General features: G+C 38.0%; 1 protein-coding gene across 5 annotated transcripts in view; it reads left to right on the top strand.

Moving 5' to 3' along the window:
* The first annotated feature begins 4,132 nt into the window (after positions 1 to 4,132).
* REV3L (REV3 like, DNA directed polymerase zeta catalytic subunit) overlaps positions 4,133 to 23,645 on the top strand; it is a 170,700-nt gene continuing 151,187 nt past the window's right edge. The window contains exon 1 of one of the 5 annotated variants that reach the window (XR_004628083.1): positions 4,133 to 4,615. Coding sequence is in view for 3 of the 5 variants with exons in the window: in XM_034668994.1 (XP_034524885.1) it covers positions 4,477 to 4,615 (139 nt within the window). In the remaining 2 variants the exon portion in view is untranslated. Of the gene's footprint in view, positions 4,616 to 13,947; positions 14,073 to 23,645 lie in introns of those variants that run through there. The other 4 variants (XM_034668994.1, XM_034668992.1, XM_034668993.1 and 1 more) reach the window with 4 other exon arrangements.

The following is a 23,645-nucleotide window of genomic DNA, read 5'->3' as shown; positions in this document are numbered from 1 at the left end:
CTTTCCTTTTGGTCCTTCCATACTCAAATTGGTAGGATGTGTGCATATCAAGAAGGGAAATACAAACAGTTGAGTTGGTTCTGTGCAGCATTTACACTGTTCCGATGAACACAAAATGCATATGCATGTATAAACTAGGAAATATGAATTGTGTAAATTTTGGTGGCTCTACATATGACTTAAATGCTTTTATATTTGCATTTATAAATGGCATTGCACAGAATAAAGATGAATGGTAAAATTCATTCTAATAATTTAAGATCCTAATTTTTCTCAGAATGACATTAACAAGCAAATAAAAAACATCATTACAAGTCAAGGGAGAGATGACAGAAAAAACTTTATATTTTAGTAAGTATAATGGCATTTTTTTCTTTCTTTTTGAACAAGGGGACCCGCATTTTTCATTTTGCTCTGGGCTCAGCAAATTATGTAGCTGGCCGTGACTGAGCTAGCTTAAGCAGAAAGGGATTAAAGGACAGTGTTTAGTTCACAGTTCTCTGAGAGAACAAGGCTTGGATAATACACTGCTAGAAACAACATCCAGGAAAAACCAAACCAGAAAGAACACTCATCCCACATCACAGGGCTATTCTAGTGGAAACTCATCCCAACACCACTTGCCAGTCAGCACCTGTGACTCCAAAAATGGATGAAAGAGCTCTTCCCCAGCTACCCAGAAGAACCAAATATCTCCATCATGGTGTTTGCCAGAAAATCCCATCTCCCTGAGTGTAGCTGAGGCATCATGTTGCTCACCTTCACACATATGTCTTGAATGGGTGCATCTGGTTGCTGGAAACCAGGTCACATGTACTGATATGCTGAAGCCAGCTGCTGATCATTAGCATCTTTTCCAGCTAACTCCACATTCAGTGAAGTCATTTTGGTAGATTGGGAAGATTGACCAATAGTACAAAAAGAGTTTTTCCCTCAGCCATTAGTAAACATCTACCAGCACACCATCATCTAGTTGTAAGTAGCACTCTAGCTGCAAGGGAGTCTAGAAACTGTAGTTTCAAATTTTCTAGCTTCTAAAGGGCAGGAAAGCAAGCTAGAAGGGGATTGGATGAGTGTTGGGTAAGCCATCTTATAACACCTGCTGAAAGATTATGGTAGCCATTGCCTTCTGTTCTAAATTATAAATTGCTAATGGGAAAAAACAGACATTCAACAGTGTTGGTACAGAAGGTTTGGCAGGCTATTACTAAAAGCATGACATGATGAGTATATATCAGTGGACTAGAAGAGATAAAATGTCAACTGAGATGACTAAAATACATTTTTATGATGCTAGAATAAACTCTGTAAGAGCAGGGACCATGTCTGTTTTGTCTCACTATATCTCAAATCACCAGGCAAAGAGAAGCCACTCAACAGTAACAACAATAACAAAAGAAATACTTAAGGATATGGAGTTCAATTTTGGCATTTCTCTTATTCTGTGTAGATTAGACAATTCCAAATGATTTTATTTACTCCTTTTAGATGATTTAAACCTCTGGATGTCAACAGTTATAATGATACTTTCATATATCTTATCTCATTTGAGCCTGGGAACTTAAAACAGGAATTACTATCCATTTCATTGATGAGGAAACAAACTCCATAAAATGATCTTTCCAAACTCACTTAGCTAGTAAATGACGGTTTAAAATTTTCATTTCCTGACTCAAAATTCCAGAACTCTTTCTTACTTACACATTTGATAGGAAGTATTGTCAGGTTTTCAATTCAAGCATCAGCTTAAACTCAATTACATGCAATGGACAAAATATCCTAATTTCATGCTGCAAATGTTTTTGAGTGAACATTCTTTCCTTGGCGCTTTGGACAGATTTGAATTGTGGTTGCAACTGCCTTTTCTCAGTCAATGATGTTGATTGAAGAGGTAGGGGAAGGAAACCCTTTTCTAGAAATACCTAATCCATGAATTTGATGCTTTTACCTTTTTCTAATTAGGAATAATACAATTTAAATATTACAGATGTACTTGGATTATAATATAGTACAGAGACTCTCAATTTTATCCGACTTTACAATCATGAGTGGTGGGTGAGGTTGCTCATACAGAACCCAGGCCTCATCCCTAAAGATGTGACTTAGTAAGAGCCAAAATATTAAATTTTAAAACTCCAGTGCCATCGAATATTATGAGAATCACTGGTGTCATGCATGTGACATTCAGGTTGTATAAAAATATTTATTTTACGAGAAAACGCATTTTAGCACAGTAATGCTATTTTTAAATCACTTTCATAGCCTTCTAAAATTTAAATCAATTTAAGAGATTTGCCTCTTAAAAATATTAGGTAATTTCCTGTATATTAGAAATCTTGCTACCTGTGTTTATTATAATCATGCTCTGAGGTTGAAAACTGTAGACTAATTTACTGTGGTAATCAGCCTCAAATCCCTTGGAGCATAAATTCTTATTAGCATTATATGTTACGGAATTTATAGACAGCTTCTTGCCAGTGATCTGTCCCTTTGAGCCTTTTGATTATCCTATTTGAAGAACCACAATGGCTCCAAATGAGGATCTCTCACACCACTTAAAATACACGGCAACCTACGAACCATTAAAATACACCTGTATCATACATAAGTGTGAATGATCTCTAATTAGGGTAGGTTGAAAATGACTGTCAAAAGTCTTTTATTCAGTGCCATACTTCGAACTTGAAACCATGGTTTCTGCCTTTTACTGCTTACATCTTTTTGTTGGGAAGAAACCCTTCTGGTTTTAAATAAAACTCTCGTCCCACAGAGGAGGAAACTGAGGTCCGAAGAAACCAAATTATTTGTCCAAGGTCACACCCAATATTAGTGACCAAATCAGACAAAAACCCCTCGGTTCCAACATGATGGCCAACCCAGCTGCTTTTGTTACTACCTTTTTTTTTTTTTTTTTCCGATTTCACAGCTGCACCCCTATCTTCTCCCCCACTTTTTTGGATAAAGTTGTTTTGTTTAATAGTCCTTCCCCACCTCCTTTTTGCTTTTATGCCTTTGGGTAGTAAAACCACGCACAACCAGTTAATGAATAACGCTGGGTCTCCACATCTAACGCGGTGACTTTGACGGGCGTTTTTCCTTAGCCGAACATTTCTCTGAAAGGCTCTTAATCCTGGATTCTGCCGGGGGAGGGAGAAGGGGAGGGAGAAGGGGAAGGAGGTCACCCAGTGCGGACAAGTCCTTACATGTACACGCGCGCGTCCAGGACGCAGCCTGCGGGGCCAAAGAGGAAACCAAGGAAGGATCTATTAGGGCGGGAGGGAAGGAAAAGGGCGGGAGAAAAACATCGCGGTGGGAAATCCCTGAGCACCAGATCCGCCAACCCTTGGCAAAGCTAAGCAGAGCCGAGCGTGAATAAACTGCTTTAGGTGGCCAGGCGCAGACACTGCAGCACAGCGGAAAGGGAGGGGGCGCGGCGGCTCGAGCCGCACGATCGGGAGGGAGCGCCTGGGCGGCCCTTTTATAGGCCGGAGCCCGCGCTCGCGCGCCCCCGCCCCTCGCACCGCCCCCGGGCCACGCGCGGAGCCTCGGCGTTACCTGAGAAGGGCCTGCTTGCGTCCGCGCCCGGCCCCGCCCGTTCCGCCGCCCGCCCTCCCGCGAGGCCGCGGCGGCACGAGATCTGCGCCTCGCCTCCCTCCTCCCGCGGGCGGGTTTTCTTACCTTGTAAAAAGCCGTCTCCGCGGCTGCCCCCGCCTTCTCTGCTGGATGTGAAATGGCGGTCGGCTAGGCGAGCACCGCAGCTCCAGCCAGTCCCGCCTAGCCGCCAAAACGACCCCGAACACTGGCGGCCCCCTCCCGCAAGCCCCTCCGAGCCCATCCATGACATCGGCGCGCTCCGCCGCCCCCCTCCGCTGCCCCCACCCAGGTGGCCGTGCCCACCGGCCGAGTCATCGATTCCCCGCGCTAGGCGCGGGCCCAGCTTTCCACCAGCCTCCTCCCTCGCTGCGATCCCGGGCGCGGGGGAGAAAACACCTTCTTGGCCCCCGTCCGGGTGCCCGCCCCGCTCCCTCCCTTTCCCGCCGCGTCCCCTCCCCCAACTACTCACCGCCCTCCCTTCGCCACACACACAACCCCCTTCTCCCCTCCCCCAGTGGTTGCGTCCGTGACATCATCATCATGGCAACAAGAGCTGCAGCCTGGGACCGAGGAGCCCGTGTGATTCCCGGCGGCGGCGGCGGCAGTGGCGGCAGCACCAGCACCGACGAAAGCGCCAGGGCTTCTCTCCTGTTGCCCCTCGCCGGGTGCTCCTGAGGAGGCGGCGGCAGCAGTGCCAACACCGCCCCGCCCGCCGCCGCTGCTCGCGGTTTGTGTGTGTGTGAGGGGAGGGGGCCGAGCTGAAGAGGGGAGGGGGCGCCGCCGCTGCTGTGGGGCCGTCGCTGCGGAAGAAGCCGCCGCCGCCGCCGCTGCTGCTGCTGCCGGATCGCTCGTGAAGAGGAGGCGGTGGCGGCGGCGGCGAACATGTTTTCAGTGAGGATAGTGACTGCCGACTACTACATGGCCAGTCCGCTGCAGGGGCTGGATATCTGCCAATCCCCCCTCACCCAGGCCCCTGTCAAGAAGGTGCCGGTGGTGCGAGTCTTCGGAGCGACCCCGGCAGGTAAGCGATCGCGGGGCGCGGGCAGGAGCCGGCGGGGCGCCCGGGCTGCCCTCCCCGCCGCGCGCACGCCGCCGGCCCTCGGTGTATTGCTGCCGCCTCTTCCTTCCCCTCCGCCCTTCTCGCCTTTTCCCCGGTGCGTGACAAGAGGCGCAAAAATGTGGGTCTGCGCGAGTGCTGCGCCCCCTCCTCCCCAGGCCGGGAGGCGGCGGGCGCCGAGTGTTTACAGTACGTGCGGAGGTCGGGAGCTGTATCGGGACTCCCTGTCTCGGGCCAGGGGGAAGCGAGCGCCCGCGAACAGCGCTCTGGCCCAGGAGGGGCCAGGTGGCCGCGCCATGTCCTCGGTGAACGGGTTCGCAGGGCCCCGCTCTGAGGTCGGTCGCTGGTGGGACTGCGGACACCCCCCTGCGTCTCCCAAGTGTCCTTTCTGGAAATGGCTTTAAGAGGAGTGAGGAAGTGTCAGCTCTCTGTATTCTGTCTCTCCTCCTCGCGTTCTCTCGCCTGCGCTCTCCTCTGCCCCTTCCGGAGATGCCGCGGGCTGAAGAGTGGCGCCGGGGGCCAAATAACCTTTCTCATTGAAGTGACCATGTGGTCTGTGAGTGCTGGTCGTGATTCCTTAGAGTTTAAGCCTCAGGGTCTGGGGACAGGGCAGCATCCTCAGGTGCATTGCTTTGAGGGAAACGTGGATCCATGGAAGTAGGAAATGCGTGTTTGTTGCCCAACGTAAAACATCCCACTCAATAGCGTGAATTTCTTAAGAACCACAGCTAAACTCAGCAACACATTTAGAAATGCCCCTATGCTGAGTTGTGGTATTGCGTTTTAAAAACACGTATCTTTAAAAAGTGTTTTGATGAACGAGTAGGGTGGGGAGACAGCAGTGACAGAAGCTACAGTCTCAAAAGCTCTCGGGGATTTATAATGATATAAATAGGTAGTGGCCAAATTTACAAGGTTTTAAATTGTTTTGGTTTTCTACATGCTTTGAACTGCCTACATGAAATCGTGGAGCTGCCTCCTAGAAAGGGATGCTCTTACCTCTAGCTATGTATTGCCCTATGGGATTTTAGATAGCATTTCCCACTTGATGCTCCTTGCCCTAATCACTGTTCATCTTATTACTACTGTTTCTGTGGACTACCAAGATAATAACACTTTCTCAAACGTAAGCGCTTATTTTCAAGCAATTATCTTTTAATGTGAATTCTCTTTGTTAAAAATTTCAGTGTTGTTAGTAAGATTTGATACAGCATTCCTTTTTAAAATGAAAATGATTTTGATAATAGGGACCTGGTAAGGTGGTGAATTTGAGTGCTGTTAATTTGGTGAAAGTAACACCTGAAACTTTGGGGGCTGGAAAATAGAGGCAATAAAGTTGTGAAGGATAGATTTTCTGCCCTTTATAATGTATTGGTGCTGTCTTTGTTTCTAATTGGAATTTCAGTGTAATATACTGTTTGTTCTCACTTTAAGTATGGAGAAAGAATAAGAAAGTGACGTTGATATAGCTCTGTTCTGCCAGATTTCCGAATTATAAAGTGACATGATAATAGGATATACTGTGGCATTTCTGTGTATTAAAGTTTGTATGGTTTGGATTACTTTTCTACACATAGTTCCCCTCCCCCCCCACACAGGTCGTTAAATATGTACCCCTGAATGATTTTTAAGGTGTGTTATAGAAAAGTTTTGTTTGTGGAATAGGTGAATTTCACTGTGAGCTAGCAGTAATTCTATAATGTGAGAAAATATTCTTTAAAAGATAAAGATGATGAAGTACTTTTGTGTTTTTCAATGTAAAAAGACATGAGGACTATTTATTATATGATAAAGATGTATTTTTCCCCCTCTGGACATCTTACAATAGACTACCGGCCCCCCCTTAAGAAAACTTCAAAAAATATACTTGAAATGTATAACGTAAATGAATATGGAAGACTTTTTTGTCCATACGTTGAAGGATATAAAACTAGATACAAAGAAACTGAAACTTAAAGTTAAGGAGTATCAGACTGAGTTTACCATAAATATAGTTCTCAGTTTCACACATAAAAACTTCTGTGTTTCTTCAACAGGTGAAAAAATTTGAAGTCACTGGCATACATTGAGTTTATAGCCTTCATAAATCAAGCCAGCATTTTTAACATGTTAGAAACTCTCAGTAAAATTAGTATTAATTAAAGGTTGACAAAAACTATTCCAGTTCACCCATTAAAATAAAACTTGAAAATAATAAGAAGATAGGTCAATCTGACTTAATAAAAATCTGAATGATAGAATTTTTAATGAACAGTTTTATCGTTTGGAAGTACAAACTATGTTTATATATTTACTAATTAGTAAAACAAATTAATGAAAAATAGTAACATGATAAATCTGTTACAATGAGTACCACAAATCTAAGCCTTTCACATATAGTAGTTAATTCTGGAAGTCCTTAATTCTGTATCTTAATTTGGAGAAGAGCTGTTTTTAAACTGAGTTTGCTTTATAAATGAGTCCTGAAAAATAGCAGAAGAAATTGTCTCCCAAATAAAGAGGGCATTTCATATTTGTATTATACATTCTGAACTGATTGGTTTCTTATATTTTTACTAGTTCAGTTTTTCTAGTCATAAAAGGTGTTTTTCTGCTTTAGAAAACAGTCCAGTTGACATCTGATTGTCCTGTGTTTTGAGGGCATATCTTGAATCATGTAAGAAATAAATTGTCTTAGGTTTAAAAGCTCTTGTATCTTGAGTTGGTGAAATTTGAAAAGGTATTAAAGAAAGTGGCATATTCAGATTTGAATGGTAAATCCTGACTGATTTAATCCCTTGCTGACTGAGGATGTTGGTTCCTGAGAGAATCACTTAAATTTTCTTCATGTGAGTGATGGAATTATTTTTTAAAAACCAAAAACCCTCTTCTGCTTTTCTTCACTCATTTAAAAATGTCTTAAACATTGTTTTGGTATAACAATGTATTGAGCAGTGTAACGTTTCGTTTCGGTGACTTGTTTTAATGGAGAGAAGCAAGGGTATAAATAAAGCACAGGTCTGTGTTTTTTCACTTAGATTTGAATACAGGTGTGACTGCTCTGGGAATTGACTTCAAATAAAACCCTAAGGCTTCATTGTGAAGACCTGACTCCAGTGGATCTGGGAAGCTGTTTGGTTTCCACATCCCAACTCTGGCTTAGTTGCTTGATGTAACTCACTTCATGTATAGTTTAGAAAACTATCAGTTTCCTCAGCACCAGGTTAAACAGAATTATCCTCTCAAAAAGCTTCCCTGCTGAGATGCGGAGTAGGAGTAAATAGAAGAGTATGAGTGAGATGTTCACACAGCAAGTAATTAAACAAAGTAGGCCAAACAGACTATAGAGGGAGCTGCTTGTCTTTAAGATTACTGTAAGGAACTCTGCCACTTCCCCCTCTAGTCTTCCTCCAGGTAGTAAAAATTTTAGTAGATTGTTGTAGATGCTAACTGTTAAACATGAAATCAAGTTTTTCAACATAAGGAATTGATCATTCTGAAATGCTATATAAATTTATGTGTTGCTTAATAACCTCACTTTTTTTGTAAATTGGATTAACTAAGTTTGAGATGAAGACAGTTTTGAAAACCATACCATTTATCAACAATTCAAATTACAACTAATTTCTCTAATAAAACCCTTGCTTGTTCATAGTTTTTGTTTTGTTTTTTTGCTAAGCCATTTAAAATATTTTAAGATCACATAATACCTATTTGATGTAATTACTAGAGAGGTTTTTCAGGAGCACTACTGAGATTTAGTGATTTACCACAAACAGAATTAGTCACTTTAGTAGGCATTTGGGGCCCTGAATAGCAAATTTTGTTAGCTTTCTGTATTATATTTGATTTAAAATCACAATTAGTAAATCTGAAGTTGAAGCAGGGCCCTCTTAAATTTGGGCACGGTATAACCTGGTAATAGCGATTGGGTTCATTCAGTGATGAACACTTAATGAGAACCTACTATGCGTATTGAGCTATTTATTTGGTGTCGTTATGACCAACTTTTACCCTCTAGACTCTCACAATATAGTAGAGATGAGATGTAAACATAAGTCAAACATAGTTTGATTGGAGTATGGCAGAAATGTGTATAAGAAAGCAAGGACTCAAACGAGGACATGTCAGTGACCAACTAGCAGGCAAAAGGGAGTCAGGGAAGGCTTCATGAAGGAAGTATGGATTAAGTCATTTTTAAGGAATTTCAAAATTCTGATAGAGGAACAGATACAAGGTAATTCACAAAGAGAAGACTGCTCTCGGCAGGGCAGCTTGGCAATACATATCATAATCCTTGAAGTGTTTTTTGACCCAGTAATTCTAGTTGTAGGGATTTTAATCTATGAATGTAAATCTTTTGGCAAAATCTGATTATCTTTTGAATCCATCTACTTCTTTTCATTATCCATCACCACCCCAGTCTAAACTACTAGCATTTTTGGATGCATTTACAGTAGCCTCCTAATCTTGGCCTACCCCAGTCCACTCTGTTCCCTTCTAATCTGTTTTCTACACTGTAATCAGAGGGATCTTTTCAAAATGCAAACCTGATTATATCACCCTACTACTTGATATGCTTCAGTAGCTTTCCATTGCATTTAGGATAAGGACAAAGCTACATGTCTTATGTGGTGGCGTCTACATGTCTTATAAGGTCTTGCATAGTCTGGCCCCTACCTTTCTATCCAGTCATGGCTTGAGCCATGTTCTTCTTGCCTTGCTCTTTGTGTTCCAGCCATATTGGCCTTATTTCAGTCCCTATTCTTGCCATACTCCCTTCCACAATGAGGCCTTTGTAACTGCTGTTCCCTCTGCCTAGAATGTTTTTCCTTTTCCTTCACCTAAACTCTGATTTATCTTTCCTCAGGGAAGCCTTCCCTATCATAGACTCTCAAAACTCCACAAACTCTCCTTCATAACACTTGCTATAATTGTAATTTTATATATGTTGGAGATTAATGTCTGTTTTTCCCAGTAACCTCCATAAATGCTGGTAATGTGTTCATTTTTGCTCACCACTATACAGTCAATACTTACCACAGTGCTTGAAAATCAAGCATTTTTGCAGGAATTAATCAGTAGATGATAGTCATAAACAGGGCACAACCTCATATATTCAGCAGTTGGAAAATGGTTACATAAACTGGGCATATTCATATAGTAGAACTTATGTCATTAAAATAACATTTTAGAGTATAAAATAATATAGGACAATGCTCAGTGTATTATGTGAAAAAAATGAGTTTGCAAAATATTTATTAAAATGCAGAAAAACAAAAATGTAAAGGTTGGTTATCTCTGAGAGGTGTTTTTTTGTGTTTTTTTTTTTTTTTTTTAGATTTTCTTATGGAGAGAATGTATTGATTTTATAATTTGGGAAAAAACTGTACAAAATTAAGGAAAAACTGGCTTTCTAGGTATGGTTCAGAAATCAAAAGAGACTTGAAGGTCATACTGGGCTCCAAAATAAGTATCTACCCAAATGCGTGATTGTGTGATATGATAGTATTGCACTTGATTATATAAATTCAGTTTAGGAACTGCAGAATGATTCTTACATTAAAACAAGCCAGTAATTTCTGGCTTTTTAAAAATTATACCTATTCATATGTAAACTGATTTAATTTTAAGATGTTCTGAAAAGTAGTGCAGTTTTGGCACATAGCAATAATGAAACAGTGGAGGCCAGAAACTGACTTAAATATAAAGAAGAACTTACTGTGAAAACGGATGCTACCTTTACCTATTAGTACGGAAAAAATTTATTTAATAAACAGTGTTGAGATAGCCAGTTAATCATCTGGAAAAATAAAAAGTTGGCTTCCAGATGAATCAGAAGATTTAATGTGAAAACAAAACAACATAGGATAGTTATTTTTAATATAATCTAGGAATGGTAAAGACCTTTCAATGTATGAAACAGAACTGGAGCCAGGTTGCTGATCTTTACAACATAAAATATAAATTCTGTATAGAGAAAAACATAAAGTTGAAAGACTAGTAAAGCTTATTTGTACACTTTTCACAAAAGGCTAATGCCCTCCTAATATACAAAGAGCTCCTAGAAAATAATCTAGTAGACAAAATGAGCAAAGAGAATTCATATGAAAAGGTGTGCAATTTTATTTATAAAGGAGATGTCAATCAAAGCTACAACATACTATTTATCACCTATCAAATTAGGAAAAATTGATTACATAGTATAACTTGGGGGGGGATGAGAGGAAAGGGAAATGGGCATTCTCATATTGCTGGTGGGAATATAAATTGTTCATTTTCTATGGAAAGCAATTTGGAAATCATTTTCAAAATTAAAGATACACATATATTTTGATCTAGCAATTTCACTCAAGGATTTTATCCTCAAATATTTTATATATGTTTTAAATGAACATGTGGCAGCATTGTTTGTCATTGCAAAAAATTGGAAACAACCTAAACATAGATCAGTTAGGGGAATGCTTAGGTAAATAATGGTATATCTATTCAATGGATTACTAGGCAACCCTTAAATTAATGAAGCAACCCTGTGTACGACTGCAATGGTGCCATGTCTAAAATATATTAAGAGAGAAAAAAGCAACATACAAGACTCCGTGTATAGTATGCTGCCATTTGTGTGGTTTAAAAAATATATATATATATATATAATATGTATGTTTGTGTAGATCTGTGTGTGTGTGTAAGTGTAAATATCAAAGGGTGTATGAGAGTTTGGTAACAGTGGTTGCCTCCGGTGAAGGGAACTGGTAGCCTAGAGGACAAAGGTGGGAGACTGAATTTCTGTTTAGTATACCGTTTGGTAATTTTGGAATTTTTTTTTTACTATGTGCATGTGATACCTATTCAGAGTTCATGGGTTTTTTTATTTTTTTAAGTTGTGTTTGAAGGAATTGGTAAAGAAGAACAAAAACAAAAAGCTGTATTGGTTGTGAACAGTAATCAAATGATTACTGCAATATTGTTTAATTTTAGATTTTGCTAGAGATCTTCTAATTCAGAGCTTCCCGATAATGTTATGTGGCTCACTGGAGGGTGGCCCTAGTGGAGTGTGGTCTAAAGGAAGGCTGTGGGGTTCCTTTAAGCAGGTAACATCATGAATAATAGCCTGTATTTACTGCTCCTTTTGATATTTTCAGTGCATTAAAGGAGGTGCTTTATTAGTTGGAATCTACTTCAGCTAGCCACAGAGTATGCAGCTGCCTCTTGTGGAAAAGGGATCATGGAGCTACTGTTGTATATATTCTGGGTGCCTGAGGAGCATGTTACACAGTGCAAGGTGTAGGCCAATGACAATGAGAGCACAGGATAGCAGGGATGTTGGTTGCCCTGGGGAGCCCAGCTCTAGGCCTGAATTTCTGTATTCACGTGTATTGGATCTCCTAGTCATGTGCATCTCATGTGTCCTTTAGTTTGCTGCAAGGTGGCTGCCTAATAGTGCATTTATGTTCTGCAAAAATAAACATCATTGTTATTTTGAAATATTATTTCTGATTTGAAAAAGGTTGGATTTGAAATTCATTCATATTATTACAAACCTCATTTAAATTTTAATTTTCTTCTATAATTATATAAAGAAAATGTGATAAATTTTTTTCACGAAGGGCAATGTTGATGCTTCCAAATACTCCTCTGTTGGTCTCTGTGCTAAACAGATACTACTTGCAATGTGAAAAAGGTTGGGAAACACTGCTCTGGTCAAATCCTCTCATTTTATAAAGAGAACTGAAATCTAGATAGGTAATAAGCTCAGATTCGTCCAGTGTCCTATAGTTGGTTGTGTGGGCTAGGGGTGAAAACTAAGGATCTTGACTCTTAGCTCTCACTGTCCCCCCAAACCTGAGGGAAAATTGGAAGAAGGCATTGATAATTGAAAGGTGAACATACTGAACCTTAGAGGAATTATTAGAAAACCTGCATGTACACAGCTTAGAAATCTTTAAGGGCCTACTGTGTGCAATAGTGCTTAGAATCTTCCTGTAGAATAGGTTATAGTGGGATTTGTTTTATGATGACTGTAGCTATCTCCTTTAAAAAGAAAAATAACAAAGACTTGAGTATAGTAAGAGGAATTTAGGACAGATACAAACAAAAATTGATACTAGAATTGAATGTATATAGTTTTCCAAAGAGAAAGAGAATGTGCCAGGAGACCTTTCAAGTTCCTCTGAGCCTGTTAATTTTCTCTTGTTTTTGATTGGATTAGAATTTGTTCAATAAAAAATGAGTGAAAATCCATTCAGGTTTAAGGAGGTTGGGGTTAAACAGATTTCAAAGGATGTTTTCCTTAGCCCTAGACATTTCAAAGAAATACTTAGCAACTTATTAAGATTTGGGATGTAGTATGTTGTATCTTACTTTGGTACCTGGCTGCCATTTTAACACCACGGTGATACTAAATAAGAGAGGAAATAATAGGAGTTAAGGTACAGTGAACTTTGGGTAAAATGTGTTAACTTATAGTTTCCAGGTAAGATTAAGATATGGCAGGAGTAGGTGTCTTAGGCAATTAAGACAAAACTCCACTGTTTAAACAAAAAGTAGATACATTTTTGAGACTAAAACAAATTATAAGTAAAAATAAAACCCTCTTAATAACAGTCTACTTAATCTTGGTGTGGGGGTGTTTTTTTGTTTTTTTTTGTTTTTGTTTTTGTCATTTCTTTTAAGTTTTTCAGATGACCTTCTGTGTTTCTTCCAGTTCTCTGTAGCTTTTTAAATATTTCTTTTTTTTTCAATGAAAAATATTTTGTTGCTTAATTAGTATTGGCAAACTGGACTGTTTTCTGCAGCAGAAATTGAATGTATGCCTAACAAAGTAAATTCTGAGAAAAAAAGGGTAGTAATTGTCATTATAAATGTTAGGGTTTTTTTGGTCCAATTCTATTTTCTTTTTAGACAATAGTTGTGGGAAAAAACTAAGAGTTTGAGGTCGATTTCTTTGGGGGTCGTTATTTAATTTTCTTTGGGTTGAGAGAGCATTTACTATATAAACGACTCAAATAATAAAAGAAAGCGTGTTACCTCAAAAATGCTTGTGTAATAACAATATAACAAGAGTTTTCTATTTTTTCCATTTATTACAATTACCAAGGAAGTATAACCATAATTAAAGAAATATCTTATTTTGCATATATATTTACACTTCAAAGTAATTTATATATTAAATTAGGTTCTGTTTGAGATGGTGAAATGAAAGGTTTTGTAAGTAAGAATACATGTTGATATGTGAAAAAATGTGAAGTTAAAACATGTTGGCATACTCCTAGTTTCTCAGAACAAGAAAATGACTAATCTAAATTTCATTTCAGAATAAAAACCAAGACAAGCCACATAAAAGCAACCTAAAAATTAAACTGTCATCATATTATTTGTTTTAAAACTATGGAATAATATATCTGAGGAAGATTTCTCTCAAAATTGTTTTTCTCAATTTCAAGTAAGTAATTTATTTTGGTTAATATATTGGGGATGAGGGGGGTTGGGGGTAAGCCTTGGCATTGAAGTTGATAAATCCTACTCATCCTTAAAGTAACAACTCAAATATTAACCTCTTTAAAGCCTTTAGCGACTCCTTTGCCCGTTCCCAAAAGGTTATCTCTTTGGCTTCCCATAGTCTTAGCCCCCTTTCACATTGTTGATAAAGAACTTAACTACAGTTAGTGTTGTTTGTCTGTAGGGCTAGTTACATGGCACGTACCCTTGTGTGCCTCCGTGCCCCACCCCCTCCCACCATACCCTCTACAGTGTCTTCTGCTGAGAGACCCTGGCCAAGTTATTTTACTTTTGTGGGCCCTAATTTCCTCCTCTGTAAAATGAGTTTTAATAATTTTTACTCATTGGATTATTATGATTAAACAATAATCAGCAAATGTGTGGCATGGTATCAATATAAGTATTCCTTTCTTTACCCTTCTAACTCCAGAATCTGCCACATTATTTCATATATACTAAGCACTCTTTAATTGAATTGAAATGAAAAAAGGAATTCTTGTAGCATTTAGTAATTTCTCACAATAGGGCAAACTAAAATACCTGCACATTGTGGTGTAAAGCTTTTTGTAGTTGGTCAATACCTCTTACGTCTTCAGACTAGGTAATTACCTGTTTAAAATACTTTTTAAAGAATCAACGTTTTTATAAATACCCATTCGACCTGATTTTTCCTTTTTAACTGTTGATAGATATAAAGAAAAGTGTCCAGGCCTGATCTTGCGTTTAAAAAGAGCAATGTTAAGCCATTGATCCAAGGAGTAACTATAATTTTCCAATCCTGCAGATTAGGTTAAGTTTATTTCTTTAGAGCCTTATTTTCTAAAGCCTTCAGTAGTGCCTTCTGTGTTAAAGATGGTGGTAAAAAGAATTGAAAGTATGTGTGCCAGAGGTCACAAAGAGGATAATAGGATTTATTGCTCTCTTGTTTTTGTCGTTTGTGAATTCATGAAACACAAAAATTGAAGCCTTTGGTTTTTAAACCTATTTAGGATTGTGGAATGTGGACCAAATGAATTCATTATTGCCTGGAGTTTCGATTTCTTCACCATATTTTCCCTATATGTATTCCTAGGTTTGGTTTGGTTTGGTTTTTTTTTTAATAACATGGTCTTTTAATTTTTTTCATGAAGTCATTAGAAAGATACTCACATTAATTTTGATGACTCACACCTTGGTTGATGATGCTTAATGATTTTAAAATAGAAGCCAGGTTAGTCAAAAGACATTACTTTTAAGTCATTTTACTAACAGAGATTATAGGCCGTTTACTGACCCCTTACTATGTGCCCAGTTCTAAGTGTTTTAATCTTTACAACAACTCTATAAAATGGGTACTATTATCTCCATTTTACAGTTGAGGAAATGAGGCTTGGAGAGGTTAATTAACTTTTGCCTAAAGTATTCAGCATATATTTACCTGATAGCATGTGAGGATTAAAATGAGCAAGTGTGTATTAGCCTAAACAGAAGCAGAGAAGCAAAATCTGAGATTTTGTAATTCGATAATAGCCATTATTGAGAAATGACGTGACCACGAATATATTCTTATTCACTTTTTTTGTGTGTATCATAGTATACCCTGCTACTCTGCATTGACCCTTTTTTTCCTGAGCAATATTAAGTCTCCTCTCAAATTCATGTTCCCATTTGGACTGGATTGTTTTGTTTTATGTATATGTGTTTATAAGGTGACAGTGGGACTTGACTATAATATCAGTCTGATACAAAATATCTTTATAAGTTTAGTTTGATTAAACAAGTGGTATATGAGTATATTCTCATTGTGAAATCTAACAAACAGAAACAGGTAAAACATAAATTTTCCTTAATCACCACCAATCCTATATCCCTATCCACTTGTATTAGTTTTTGCATAACCTCCCCAAAATGTAGTGGTATAAAATACGCTATTTGTTAGCGATGATTCTGGGATGGGCTCAGTTCAGCAATTCTGCCCCTGCTGCTGGCTGGGCTGCTTATGTGGTGCAATCAGCTGTGAAGTCAGTGGGAAGGTGGTTGGTCTAGGATGACTTCATTCATATGTCTGGATATTGGTGCGAGCTGTTGGCTAAGGTCGTGGAGTGCCATGTGTCTCCAGCAGGCTAGCCTTCAGCTGGAAGCCGTAGCAGTAGGGTTTACAGAAGCGGCAAGTGAAGGCAAGTCCCATATATTTTATCTTGTTCCATGGGCCAAAGCAAAACATGGCCAAGCTCAGAGCACTGTGGAAAGGGTTTCCTAAGAGTGTGTGACTCATTAGGGGGGTCATTATTGCAATAATCCATACCACTGTTGCTGGCTGACTCATTTTTCAGGAAACATTTGTCAGTGTGTCAGTGCCCTACTCTTGAAAAAGTAGAGTGTTGAAAAATTTATTCAGCAACTCAGATAAATTTAGCTAATTCCTTGTTCTTGTTTTAGTCCATTTCTCATCGTTGCTTAGCATCATTCCTGGTCCCATTTAATCAACAAATATTTACTGAGCCCCCCACTAAGTGCACAGTGAGGTATCAGGTGGGCAGCAGATGGAGCAAGATTACTGTGTTCATCATCCAAGTTTCTTAAACTTCCCTACCTATCTGCTCTATTATATGAACAGAATTCTATAAAAGCAGGCGATTACAAGTTTTCTGAAAATGACCAACAGCCTACACAAGACAAAATATATCTTGTGTACTATATATATTTTAAATGTCTTACAAGAATATCTTCAAGAGAAGAAAAAGTGTAACACAGAGGTTGTTTTGATCTATACTCCCACCAGCAATATGAGACTTTTTCCATCTCTTCACCAAGATTATGTTCTCAAATGTTTTGATCTTTTCCAATCTAATAGATAAAAACATGGATCTCAGTGGTTTTAATTTGCATTTCTTTTATTACAAGTGAGATTGAGTGTCTTTCCATATGCTTGAAAGCCATTTGTATTTCTTTTTCAGTGTACTACAAGTTTATCTTTTATCCACTTTCCTTTTTTGGGTCTTGGTCTTTTGTTTATTGATTCCAGGGAGCTCTTCATGTAATAGGAAAATTGGCCACTATGAATTGACTTTCAGATATTTTTCCCAGTTTATTCTTATGGTAAATACATTTTATTTAAATAATTTTTTCATTTTATAAAGAACTTTTATATCTTAAATGAGGCTTTAGATCACATTTAGTTGAACTTAGTTTTAAATATTAGTCATGGGAGTAGAAGAAAAAGATCTTTATCACTTCTTATTTAGGGAACTTACCTTTAAAATGCTTTGACTTAAAATGAACAATTTCAGAAGGATCCTAATTTTTATTTACTTTTTTTTCTAAGTTTGGTTCTATCCTGAAACCACCCCTTTTGGGGCTATTTTTAGATGATTAGACTGTGTAGCATAGGTGGAAAAAACTTTGTGTTGCTTAGAATAACTTGTTAATAATGTTGCTTTGAGTCTTGTTTAATTTGTGTGTGCGTGTGGGCGCAATGTGTACAACACATACATATAGGGTACTAATGGTTCAAGCAGTACTCTAATTCATATGTAACTCTTTACCTATTCAGCTAGTCTTTACCTAATCAATCAGATAGCTATATTAGTGTGGCTAGATTAGGCTAGCCTTTACCCAGTGGGCCAAATAGAGGAAAGACAACGGACTTGGACCTATTTTGAGAAGGTAGTAATGCTGCCCACTCTCCAAACAATGTCCTACATTTTTAATAAGATTGTAGAGAGCTAGGAAGAGGGTAACAGAGGCATCTATGACCACCTCTGCAGCATCTGACATTGTGAAATACTTCAGTTTTTCCCCTTGACTTCTGTATAAAAGGGGATTAGAAAACTACGAGGCTATAGAGATGAGTGTGTTTTGAGTCATTTAATGTAGTTTTCGAAAGTTTTTAAAGTTGGCAAACTCTTCATACGTAATTTTATCCAGCAGCATCCAAAAACAAACAAGAATCCTTACGTGATTGACAGTGGGGAATGGTAGAAAACCAATTTTTGCCATGCTTTAGTTTTTAATTTTTCAAAGTTGTTGAAGTGTTCTTTAGGATCTGTTATATCATCAATATCTTTATAAATGTTTCATTGGCAATTAAAAAGAAGTTTTCCAGATGGTAACTATAATTAAATCATAGTGAGCATTTCACAGTGTATATAATTGTCAAATCACTCTTGTATACCTGAAACTAGTATAATGTTGTATGTCAGCTATGCGTCAATAAAAAAATGTTTTCCATTTCTTTGATACAAAATTGTATGGTCATATTATTTCTTTGACTAAAAGAAATGTTAACGTTTCTGAGGTTGTAATACATCTTACAATGTATGCATTTAATACAGTAATTTTCTCTTCTGAGAGGCTGATATTAGACTGATGGGGTATCTTATATGACTTCCTAAAGAAAATACAACATTCCATAATTAGTTTTCATCCTCTGTACACGTATTTTTTTTATGTAATATGTTGTGGAATGAAATTGCTTCCACTTCATTTTGTTCATTTTTGAAAGGTTTTAAACAATAATTTGTTATAATTGATTTTTTTCTCCTATAATTGTATACTTTTTAATAATTGTTTTACTCTTTGCTCTTGCAATATTAGACTGTTATATGTTTTTTAAAAAATAGATGCAGAAATCATCTTAAAAGCTTATATATAAATTTTGTTGTAATTACAAATTTAAGAACAAATAAAAAATATTCTTTTATGTAGTATAAAGAATTTAGCTTATTTTAGCATTTTATACTCTCAGCTCCCAAGTTAATCTTTAAGACTAACTTATAAATGTTGAATAAACTGTGTATCTCGTCTTTCAAAAAAATTTTAGCTCCTGTATTAAATTTCAGTAGACCGATTCGTACTCAACTCTACATATTAATTTGATATGGAGTACCACTACTAATCTGTTTATACCATACCTCTTATACCCATGCTTGAGTTCCAATTTAAATTTCCTTCTTTTGGTTGCCACAAATATGTTTTTAGGTACTATTTTTCAGGAGATACTCATGTGGATTACTTTTTCGGAATCCTTGAATATCTGAAAATGACTTTTTGTTGCATGCATGTGTCAATGACAACATGGCTCAATATGGTATTCATGTGTCCCATACTTTTCCTTTGTAATTCTTTAGCCATTATTCCGGCCTCTTTTACTATTGGCTGGGACAAGAAAGTCCTTTTGATGTAGAGATGCTGGTGCTTTTTATTTTGGGATAGTTCTTCTATTATACCTTTGAATATTACTTTCATTCCATTTGTTAAGGCTTTTTTTTTTTTAAATTAAAGAAATACCTGTTATTGGTGGTTTGGTTCATATTTCTTTTTTATTCTGATCTTATTTTTAACTTAGTCTTTTTGCATTGTTGGTGAACATTTTTATTTTCATCTCCTACGTTACTGATAGGTTTTTTGCGCAGTATTGATTCTCATCTCCAGTGTGGAATTTAATTTTGTTGCTTATTCCTTTCTTAGAGTTCCATAGGTTTATATCTTTTTTTTTTTTTTTAAAGATTTTATTTATTTATTCGGCAGAGATAGAGACAGCCAGCGAGAGAGGGAACGCAAGCAGGGAGAGTGGGAGAGGAAGAAGCAGGCTCACAGCAGAAGAGCCTGATGTGGGGCTCGATCCCAGAACGCCAGGATCACGCCCTGAGCTGAAGGCAGACGCTTAACCGCTCTGCCACCCAGGCGCCCCCATAGGTTTATATCTTACTCTGCGTATGTCTATTATGTTTTTATTCCTTCCTGGTCTTTTTAATTGATCATCTTTTCCTTATAAAAGATGTTTTACAGGAACTTAATTTTCTTGTCTTTTACTGAGACACACAGCAGATATTTTCTACATTTCTTCTGTTTCCTAATGTAAATTATTATAGATTATTTTTGTTGACAATTTAAGGTGTTTTATCCATGCTGCTGAATATTTGTATAGGTCCCGTGCTTATCCATCTGAACAAGAGGCTATTTATCCATTTCTGGTGTTTGCCAGGAGGCAGAGTACAGAAAATCCACTTAGTTGTCTTTTCTTCTAAGCTGATAGAATTGCCCTTCCAGATACATAGAATTAATAATTGTGCACAGCCCGCTTAGATGACAGCATTCATCCCGTGTGCCTCTACTGGGTCGAGGTTTCAGTTTTTCCACTGTTTTCACTGCACATCCTCTCTGTTATGTGGAAGAGAACTCATTCCTAGAAAACATGAAATAGTGTTTGTTTTCATTTATTTTTGTTTGTGTGGTGGTGGTGGTGTTTTTAGAAAGTACGTATGAGAATAGGGGGTAGGGGCAGAGGGAGAAAGAGAATCGTGAGCAGGCTCCATACCCAGGGTCTATCTCACGACCCTGAGATCATGACCTGAGAGCTGGAATCAAGAGTCAGACATTTAACTGACTGAGCCACCCAGGCACCCCTATTTATTTATTTTTTTTAACCAGAGCATTCATTATTTGAAAGTCTCCAAATTATAAAGGCCCTTAGGACTTTTGGTGATTTCAGCAGTGATGGAAGCTAATTTAACATCCAGAATGGAGAGAGCTGTGCTCCATCAGTTAATGTTTTTAGGTGTGAAACATTCCCTGGGTGTGTTACCTCTTGAGCAAGTCTGTTTTGAGGCTTAGGAAACTGTCCATGGGACTGGAGATAGTGGTTGCTATTTGGTATTTCTAAGCTAGGGTAGTTATGGTTACAACCCCCATGATCTCATCCTCTGGTACTTTACCTGCTACCTGGGGAGAGCCAAAGAATATCCCTTGAATTGACTCCCAATGAAGAGTAACTACCTCACACTGCCTTGCTCGAATGTTGTTTCATATTTTATATCGTATTAAGTATAACCAAGTGGTCTCTTTGAGTCATGTGAGTCTCAATGTCTAGTTGGACCTGATGTGTTATATTTGTATTTCATGATTTTATTTTTTGGCTTGTTTTTACTATTTGCTGAGTGAATCTGTATTTATTGCTTATTCTTTGTAAGCATTTCAAATTACACATATGTAATATAGATATTCCCTATATATCTATAATACAGATTAATATGTTGAAAGAATATAACAAATATCTGTCTTAATACCTGTAGTAAGACATAGACTGTTACAGATGTCTTTGAAGTATTTGATTGCCTCCTTCTCTCCTATCTAATAATTTTGTTTTTTAATTTTGGTTAATTTCCTTGCTTTTCTTTACAGTTTTACCTCATATGCATGTATTCCTAAACAATAGATTGTTAAGTTTTATCTTTTTGGAGCTATTTATGTGTGCTTCTCTGATTGTTTCTATTGTTCTTCTCTCTGATTTTTTCCTCCCATCATTATGTTTTGGACATCATCCATGTTGAACTATATAGATGTAGTTCATTCATTTTCACTGTTGTATAGTATTGTGTTATATGACTATACCATAATTTTATTTTTCCATTCTTCTATTTTTGGACATTTGAGTTGTTTCCTGTTTTTATCCCGAATTACAAACAATGCTGTTATGAAAACTGTTGTGCATGTCTTCTAGTGTGTGTGTGTGTGGGTGTGTGTGTGGGTGTGTGTAAAAATTTATATGTTTATACTAGGGATAGTAGAATTGCTGAGGTTGAGTGTACACATGTCTCCTTTACTAGGTAATGCCAAATTCTTTTCTAAAGTGGTTCTACCAAACTATATTCCCACCAGCAGTGTGTGTGAGTTCTGATGTTCTACATCATCACCAGCATTTAGAATTGTCAGACTTTTAAGTTCTAAATTAATTCTTATAGGTATAAATGATATCTGATTTTGAGTTTGTATGTTTTCTCTCACTAGTAGAGTTGAATTTTTCCATATGTTTATCATCTGCTTGTTTCAGCAAATATTGAGAGAGATGTGTCGAAGTCTCCAACTTGTGGATTTGCCTGTTCTCTTTTAGTTCTGTCAGTTTTTTCTTCATGTATTTTGAAGCTTTATGTATTTGAGTCCTATATATTTAGGATTATTATGTCTTCTTGGTGAGGTGGCCTCTTTATCCCAGGCAGTATTCCTTGTTATGAAGTCTTCCTTGTCTGTTGTTAATATAGCCATTCCAGCTTTTTTTTATTAGTGTTTACAGGATATATCAAGAATTTGAAGGGCCTGAAATTTTACCTTCCTGAAAGCTAACAAGTTGGGGCACCTGGGTGGCTCAGCCAGTTAAGCGTCTGCCTTCGGCTCAGGTCATGATCCCAGGGTCCTGGGATCAAGCCCCACGTCGGGCTCCCTGCTCAGCTAGGAGCCTCCCTCTGCCTCTGCCACTCCCCCTGCTTGTGATCTCTCTCTCTCATTCTGTGTCAAATAAATAAATAAAATCTTTATTTAAAAAAAAAAAGCCAATAAGTTAACTTGCCACCGATTTCATAGATGCTGGCAGTAGACATGAGATTCCTGGATGTCCATTTTATTGACTGTTAATAAGGAGGAACTGCAGATGGGGGATGATTACAGGTAAAATACTGAGAAGTCTGTTCAAAAACTGCTACCACAGGGGCGCCTGGGTGGCACAGCGGTTAAGTGTCTGCCTTCGGCTCAGGGCATGATCCCGGCATTATGGGATCGAGCCCCACATCAGGCTCCTCTGCTGTGGGCCTGCTTCTTCCTCTCCCACTCCCCCTGTTTGTGTTCCCTCTCTCACTGGCTGTCTCTATCTCTGTCAAATAAATAAATAAAATCTTAAAAAAAAAAAAAAAAAACCACTGCTACCACAACAGAGACCCATGGGGAATTGTCTCCCAACATATCTTTTTTTCATCCTTTTACTTTCAACCCATTTTTACTTTTATACAGGTTTCTTGTAGAAAGCATATAGCATATAGTTGGGTTTATTCATTTAGTCTAATAATCTCTGTCTTTTCATTGGTGTATTAAGATTGTTTACAGGGGCGCCTGGGTGGCACAGCGGTTAGGCGTCTGCCTTCGGCTCAGGGCGTGATCCTGGCGTTGCGGGATCGAGCCCCACATCAGACTCCTCTGCTGTGAGCCTGCTTCTTCCTCTCCCACTCCCCCTGCTTGTGTTCCCTCTCTCGCTGGCTGTCTCTATCTCTGTCAAATAAATAAATAAAATCTTTAAAAAAAAAAAAAAAGATTGTTTACATTTAACATAATTAGTAATATGGTTGGACTAAAAATCTACCACTGTGCTAGCTGTTTTCTATTATTGTCTGTTCACTTCGTTTTTCCTCTTGGATTATATGGATATTTTTTAATTTCCTTTCTCTCCACTATTTGCTTATTTTTTTATACCTTTTGAAATTAATTTAATGGAAGCCCTAAGGTTTGAAATATACATTTGTAACTAATCAAAGTCTTCCATCATATAATAGCACATAGTTTCATATGTAGTGTAAGGACTCCCAAGTCTTCCTGCTTATCTTTTGTGTTTTTGTTATACATTTTACTTTTATATATGCTATCAACATACAATATGTTGCTACTGTTTTTGCTTTAGATAGTTATCTTTTAAGAGCAATTACAAATAAGAAATGAAGTTTTGTATTTACTTCATTTATGTCACTTCTAGTGTTGATTTCTTTGTGTGGTCCAA

This window comes from Ailuropoda melanoleuca, chromosome 10 (genome assembly GCF_002007445.2).
Source record: "Ailuropoda melanoleuca isolate Jingjing chromosome 10, ASM200744v2, whole genome shotgun sequence".
In the NCBI taxonomy this organism is placed as follows: Eukaryota; Metazoa; Chordata; class Mammalia; order Carnivora; family Ursidae; genus Ailuropoda; species Ailuropoda melanoleuca.
This window is presented reverse-complemented; position numbering and strand designations above follow the sequence as displayed.